Raw genomic sequence first — 7,608 nt, 5'->3', positions numbered from 1 at the left:
GACAGTGAAAAGCTATAAAATTAAGTTTCAACCATGCATTCAACCTGTGCATTAGTGTGAGTACTTAATTTGTCATTAAATAACAAGGAAATAGGCATCGCTTTGTCATTGAATCACTTGTCAGTCAACTGTCCAATTATTTTTGACCATCTCAAAATGGAGTACTGAAATTTCTGTAATTCTTAATCAGGAAATGCAAAAAAATAAAAAAATAAAAGCCAAAAATTTTCTGGTCAACAACTGTCTTAGTCCAATAAATTATTTATCTAACTGTATATGTATGGCTAGTCTCACTTACATTCTTATGCTTATGAAAGTGGCTCCTTTTGCATACTCATGCAACAATGAATTACATATGAAGTAAACAAGATGATGGAGCAGACTACTTTCAAGAGTAAGTCACAGTATTAGACTATATATGATCAGAGATGGGCAGTAACTCGTTAGTTGTAATGCGTTTCTGTAATACGATTACTTTTTTCAAGTAACGAGCAAAGTAAGGGATTACTATTGCAAAAACGGTAATTAGATTACCGTTACTTTCCCGTAGGAATGCTGCGTTACTGCGTTACTAAGACCGTTATTTTAGGCAAACCTCCGCCTACCCCACTCCTGCTTTATAGGTGAAAATAGAGCAACAGGACCGCTAGTCTTTGACTTTATTTATTTTCTGCTGTGTTTTAATGGCATCTATTTGAAAGACTGAGTGTAAACACAAAATAATATTTTATTTTATGTGCTGGAATGTGCAGAAAATAGGTTTAAATGTTAAACAAATTTCTTCCAGTCAGAGAATGTTGCATATAATTAAATTTTTGCTTGATGCATAAAGTTAAAAGATTAAAACTAATAAAACAAGAGTTAAAAAGACACTTTTCCATTTGATTACACTTTGTAAGCTGGATTATGCAGAAAAAGTAGAATTGGGCTGAAAGATCCATCGCTTTATCACCTATTCAGGTTGTAAATCGTGTTTTTAAAAAGTAACTAAGTAACTAAGTAATTAATTACTTTTGAAAATAAGTCATCAGTAAAGTAACGGGATTACTTTTGGGGGGAAGTAATCAGTAATTAGTTACTGATTACTTTTTTCAAGTAACTTGACCAACACTGTATATGATGCTGATATATATAATACAGACATTTACTGTTTGATGCAATTGGAAATTTGTATGCATTTCTTTTCTATTTCCTTTCTGTATGAGCAGCCTTGTTTATACAGCAGCCTATGGTACTCATGAGTTTATAAGCATCCTTTCTGAAAGCTTTAGTGAAGATAGCATAGAGGAAGGGATTGGCACACGAATTGATGGGAAAAAAGAGGACCAACAGAATTTTGGAGTTGGTAACTGTGATGAGGGGAAACTTAAAAGCAGCAGAGATGGCAAAGAAGGAGATGGGTGCCATGCACAGAAAATCCGTGAAGATGAGTACCGCCATGCGCTGTGCGATCCTGGTGTCTGCACTTCTTCTGGGTAAGTCAGGGTTTTTTACAGCCAGGTAGATCAGCACATAGCAAACGCAAACAACGAGGAAGGCGCCCACATTGAGGAGCAGGATAATTATGACAAAAGCCTGAGCCAAAGGAGTCTCTATGTCCATGGGTAAGCACATGCTGACTTTGGTGTAGCTACTGACACCAATCAAGGGCAGTATCCCCATCCCCAGACAGATGAGCCAACCTACTGCCATTATGCCTGCAGCTTGCATAAGAACCAGGTGGCGCTCTACCTGCATAGCATTGGTGATGGTGTGCCAACGCTCCAGGATGATGGTAGAAAGTGTGTAAACTGACAGCTCCCCACCAAAAACTGACAGGAAGCCAGCAGCACTACAACCAGGTCCTGTCTGCCATTCAATGGCGTGCTGACTGTAGCTACCACGAGTACACAAGTCTACAGTAGCTATCATCAGAAGGTAGACCCCAATGCAAAGGTCTGCAAAAGCCAGGTGGCACATGAGGAAGCGAGGTACTGTCAGCTTGTTCCGGCTGCTGAAGAAGACCAGCAGCACTGTCAGATTACCTGTAATAGCCAATAAATTGATGAACCAAATAGCTACTCTGAGAAAACTGAAACCCGCGATGTCTTCACAGGGGTTGAAAGCATCTGCCTCAGGTGTGCAAACCAGAGTGAGGGTGGTCTGGCAGAGGTCCAGTTCTGGATAGTGGAAATTCACATCTTCATAGCTTTCATCTTCAGCAAGCAGGTCACCTTCCGAGAAGTACGGCACGCCCGTAAGTAGAGATGTGTCTGTTAACCCTCCGATTACAGGCTGAACCCTGCTTTTGAAGGAGATTTAAATGGAAAAAAAAAAGAAGATCTTGTTTAAATAAAGAGCTCAGAATGAAGATATCTTAAAATAAGTGAAGTATGGTAAGTAAAGTAAACCAAGGGGCAAATCCATTTCAAACACACTTGTAAGTTGATTTCAATAAGGTGTAAAGTTTATTAGAGTAAAAATAAAAATGAGATTTAGGACAGGTAAATATTGCTGAATCAAATGATTTACCTGCCGGCTGGATCTCTCTCAATACAGGCTGTAGAGCTGTTATTCCACACAGGATTAATTGGTAAGTCTCTGTAGAAAAGCAAGAACATAATAAAAAGTTATGTCACCATTACATGGCATATTTCAGGTGCAGATGTTTGTGAAACCTGTGATATATTGTGTAACGCAATTCAGCATTGCTTAATAAGCAAAGGATTCTGATTTTGATGGACTTAAATTTAGACTACTGCATGGAAATTCAAAGAGTCATGGGGTAGGGTTGAGCTTTGAGCATGCACAGTGTAAGTTACCTGTGAGTGTTCCAGTTCAGCAGTGCACAGCAGTGGCTGTTGTAGGTGAGATGAGCTTCTCGCAGACTCCACAGTCCCTGCAGAGGAGGCAGACTCTTCAAGGTGTAGGCGGACTCAGCAAACAACACTAGAACTGACTCCAGTCCCTGTGATGGCAGCTTTGTGAGAGCTGTGGCAGAAACATCCCTGTGAAAAAAATAACCGACATTAATACAGTGTGACAGAGTTTTTGTGTCCACTGTGCTGTTTTACACTGCCATTGTTCATCAGACTGTTACTGTTTCTCTCTGCTGAGCTGAAGTCCACAGTGTGTTCTTTGAAGATTACATGAAAATTATGAAGGACATAAAAGCAATTCGGGAGAGTAAGACCATGTCCAGACACAGAATACAGCCTGTGTCGAGTCTTAAAGTTTAACTGGTGTGTTTAGTAAGCATCTTCCTCCTTTTGCTTCCCTATTCTTCTTCCCCTATTTCTTCTTCTTTCCTTTCAGCTGCTCGCTTTAGGGGCCAAAACAGAAGATCATCTGCCTCCACCACACCCTTTCTCTAGTACCCTCCTCTGTCACACAAACTCTGCTTAAATGTCCTTCTTCACCATATCCACAAATCTTATTCTTCTTCTCCTGCCTGGGATCTCCATCTTCAGCATCCTTTGTCCAATATATTCACTGTCCCTCCTCTGCACATGTCCAGACTACTTCAGCATTACCTCTCTAACTTTCAGAGTAGCCATCTCCAAACTATACATCATGGTGCCATCACCATCTTCTGAACCTTCCCTTTCACTGTTGCTATCTTTCTGTCACATGTCCCAACCATGCCCTCTCCTGACAACCCACTCCACCATGCCTGCAAGTTCTTCTTCGCCTCTCTTGTGCTCTGTCCTCATGATGAGCCCAATATTTGATGTTTCAAAGATTCTACACCGGATACCCGCCCTGACGCAAACTTCTCATTTGTTGGCTCTAGGCTTGTTGAACACCCTACCCCCCACCCTGGCTGGGTTTCCTTTAGCTTTCCTCAATAAATCAAAATAAACTTAGCACAAAGTGACTTTTAGGAGTATACAAATAAAAACTTACAAGACTCCAGGGCCCGTGCCTCCTGTGAAAGCATCTTTATGGATCACTCTAAGGTTTCGATTATTTTTTAATACCCTAAACATAGCAGAACACAAGGAGCAAAACTTTAATGGTGCAAAAGAAGAATTTTAAACAGAAATTAGACATAATGTGGTAAAATGAAACAAATACAGCTTATCTATCTTTGTTCCGTTGAAGGCATGCTCGTGTATTTTTCTTATGCCATTGTTGTACAGGTTCCTGAAAATGTAAGAAACATTTGCATGTTCAAACTTTCTGGACTGCTATAATACAATTTCAAAATAAGTGAAAGTGTCCTATACATTGCAATACTCACATTGTAACATATTCCTTTGACATTCCAGTGAAAGCGTTTGTGGGTATTTCTAGAAGGAAGATGTTGTCGCATATATCCCTGCAAAAATAGTAATAAGTGTAATAATAAGTTGAAACTGGACTTGCAGTAACACTGAAGATTTCCTTTGTATTAGTCTCTATGAATATAACAAGAAATTTACTCACAAGACGAACTCAGATTCAAGTGAACTGATTGATGTGACATCAGGAAAAACTGCAATACCGGTATTTGAAATACTCCTGTAAATAAAAAGAGCAATGTGTCACTTTCATTTGACAAAGATGAAAAAAAAAGTTTGTTGCAAGTCAGACTGCACTGTAGGAATTTTTAAAAACTGACAAATGAATAAATAAATTTTAAGTTGTCTCACAAGTAGCGAAGTTTGGGGAGGTTGTTAAATGCTCCTCTGCCAATGTGCATGAGACTTCTTGTGTTCTGGATTGAGCTGCAAAGCAGTACAGAGCATACAGTCCATACCAGGGTGCACTACAGTAATCGTGACTTTAATGGACTGGGAGAATCACAGAAAAGACTTACATTTCAGAGAGGCTGAGGAGGTTGTTAAATACTAATGTCTCAATGGTTTTCAGGGTTACGCTTTGAGTAATCTCTCTGTGTACAGCAGAAAATAAATAGTGAGATTCTTCTTAACATTTACGTCACACTGTCAGACTAATGTGCAGTATAAACACACTGCAACCATTTTTATGAGATTTGCCACAAAAAACAAAGCAGAGACACTGCAATAATTAGTTTATCTGATGCAAAACCCAAATCTTCTTATATTTGGAGCATGAATTTTCATCATATTGTTCCTCACTTAAGCAGTATCACAAGTGAGTCGGAATTTTTCAGCAAAAGAAATGTGATACGTACATCCTCTGGACTCCTTTTAAACCTTCAAAGGAATGGCTTGAAATTGTTTGCAAAGACAGATGATAAAGAAACCTGCGAAAGGAGGCATAAAAAGATTGGGAGGACAGTTTAATGATGTAATAGAGACGTAGTGACATCTTAAAATCATCTGAGGCTCTGTGACAAAAAGGTAAGTGTAGCCATGGCACAGGTTTTGTCATAGCAACTATTTAGTGTTCAATTAGAACGAAATTTTCCTAGGTTTTGTTTACAGCCTGTCTGGACACACTGTTTTGTTTTTTTTAGTTCTGTTTTTTATCTCTAACAGAAATGCACCATTTAGGTTGTTTGAGGCATTCATAATAAGCATAGAGCAAGTTCTCTTCCCACCAGTGAGCAACATTTCCACATCTGCAACATATACATTATTCCCAGCTAACAGAAATGGTCTGTCAATATCATAAACAAATAGAAGTTGTAATTTGGTAGAACAGAAAGTTCCAGGAGCGAGTGTATAGAATTACTGGCAGCATTTGATAGACACACAAAGCTGCCAGCCTTGGTGTTCACAGACGTTAATCACAAGAGGGTCAAGGTGTTGTGTACTCTGTTACTGAAGAGGAGGTCAAGATTACCCACCTTCAAGGCTTTTGACAGTAAACTCAACAAGTGAGCTGTAATGTCCAGAAAAGCATACAAAAAGAGGTGTACTCACAATGTGTGAGAGCAACTTGACATTTGCTTCATCGGTAATTAAGCTGGACACATGCAGGGGACTGTGTTTTTAAAAAAAAGAAAAAAGGGTGTGATGTACTACTTAAATGAAATAAATACAGTCCATGCTTGGAAGCAGACGTTCTTCACTCTCCAGTAGGGATCGATCCAGATTTATCTCTCAATATTATGAAGACTTAGAGTGGTCTGAATGTAAAACATAAAAAGTTCTCACAGGAAGATGCACAAGAAAACAAGAACACAGCTGGCCTTTGTTTTATCTACCAGAAAAACGCATGCACACAATACTACTGACAGAGCAGGTGTGTATGTTTGGATGGGGGTTTTTTTGTTCTTGATGTTTTTTAATGAAGCAGACTTTATCATACCACTGATGCTTAAATTAGAAACATACAAAGTGCTTCCATGGCTAAAGTTGAGGATAAAAGAAAACAAGAAAAAGATACTGCCACTTGGTGAAACTAGATGCAGTGTTGGAATAATGTTTGTATGTTAAGACTGATTTGGAATACATTCAGAGTGCAGAGATTGCTTCCAAAAATGTTTTTATGCCAGAGTACTGGTAATGGTTGTTGAATGATCAAAGGTTACACCTGAGACACCCCCCCCCCCCCCCCCCCCCACCCCCCACCCCCAAGTGTACAATAAATACTGGAACCAAAATCCGTTTTAAATGGGTGCTCAATATTAAGGCCACTTACAACAGGTTAAAAAATGTGATGAAGCGTGATTTGATCACTGTTAACTCTACAAACAGCACAGCAGAGCTAAACAAGAAAGACGTTTTAGTGCGGATCTTAGCCCCGTGCATAAATACGCGCGGAATAATAATGGCAATTGCTTAATCACACGAATTAGCTGCCTTAAAAAAAAAAAAAAAGATCCACCCTGTAAACGCATTATTCCACATGTTGCCAACTTACAATCTTCTATCCCTGTGGTCCATCACTGGAGCTGCCCCTTGTGTTATATTGTTGCACCTGATTGCATTGGAGAAACATCGGCAGATCCTCGGGCACACGAAATTCCTGCATCCATGGAACAATGAGACGAACAGGAGCAGGGATACTGACGGCGATGTCCACATCGTTGGTGCTTTCTGGAAAACTTCGCAGAAGCTGAGATGTCGACTGAATGTCCCTTCATCAACAAGAAGTTGCTTCCCTTTAATCGCGCTTTGAATCTCAATCACCTGACCTCCAGCTTCCTATCAAGTGGCTCTTGTGTCGCAAAGAGATTTTTTATAAGCATCCGAAAAGGAAAGTGACACGTGATCGCAAAGTTGAGCCCTGTAATTTTTTTTTCTTTTTATGATGACGATTCATTATTAGGTCTATTCTAAGTAAGGTTAATGTAGACATGATTGCGTATTAAAGCACCCCAAAACAGAGCGCAGACGTTTTTAACAACTGGATACATTATTACCGGATTTATACGTTTTCTATGAGCACATCTGCTTGTAAACACAATCATCTGGATCCCCAGTTAGACTTGCAGCAGTGACCTTGGTTAAAAGAACATACGTAGATCATTGTGACGGTGTATCGTTTAAGATGTAGGCTAAACTGGCGTAATGAGAAAGTATCTGAAAGTAAACCGCAAACATCCAAGAGACAATAACCTTTGATGTTCAATTATCTTCCTCCCCTGGCAATGGTTTTGCTGTGATTGGATGCTTTCAGAGCCACTTTTCCCTCACTGTTGAGTTTGCTAACCCTTGTGTCTGTAATTGGAGTGTATTTTAGGATAGTTAAAATGAAGATTTCGTTTGGCAT

General features: G+C 39.4%; 1 protein-coding gene across 1 annotated transcript; it reads right to left on the bottom strand.

Moving 5' to 3' along the window:
* Nucleotides 1-6: 6 nt before the first annotated feature.
* Nucleotides 7-6,968, bottom strand: lhcgr (luteinizing hormone/choriogonadotropin receptor). Its single transcript, XM_080869810.1, has 11 exons — nt 6,757-6,968; nt 5,120-5,191; nt 4,781-4,855; nt 4,614-4,688; nt 4,408-4,482; nt 4,223-4,300; nt 4,057-4,125; nt 3,886-3,960; nt 2,802-2,987; nt 2,512-2,580; nt 7-2,281 (listed from the first exon to the last, which is right to left on the bottom strand). The coding sequence occupies exons 1-11, from the start codon at nt 6,918-6,920 to the stop codon at nt 1,186-1,188; spliced, it is 2,034 nt and encodes a 677-aa protein (XP_080725936.1). The 5' UTR covers nt 6,921-6,968; the 3' UTR covers nt 7-1,185.
* Nucleotides 6,969-7,608: the final 640 nt, after the last annotated feature.

This window comes from Rhamphochromis sp. 'chilingali' (assembly GCF_963969265.1).
Source record: "Rhamphochromis sp. 'chilingali' genome assembly, chromosome: 20".
In the NCBI taxonomy this organism is placed as follows: domain Eukaryota; kingdom Metazoa; phylum Chordata; class Actinopteri; order Cichliformes; family Cichlidae; genus Rhamphochromis; species Rhamphochromis sp. 'chilingali'.
The sequence above is the reverse complement of the archived record's forward strand: the minus strand, read 5'-3'. Positions and strand labels throughout refer to the sequence as shown.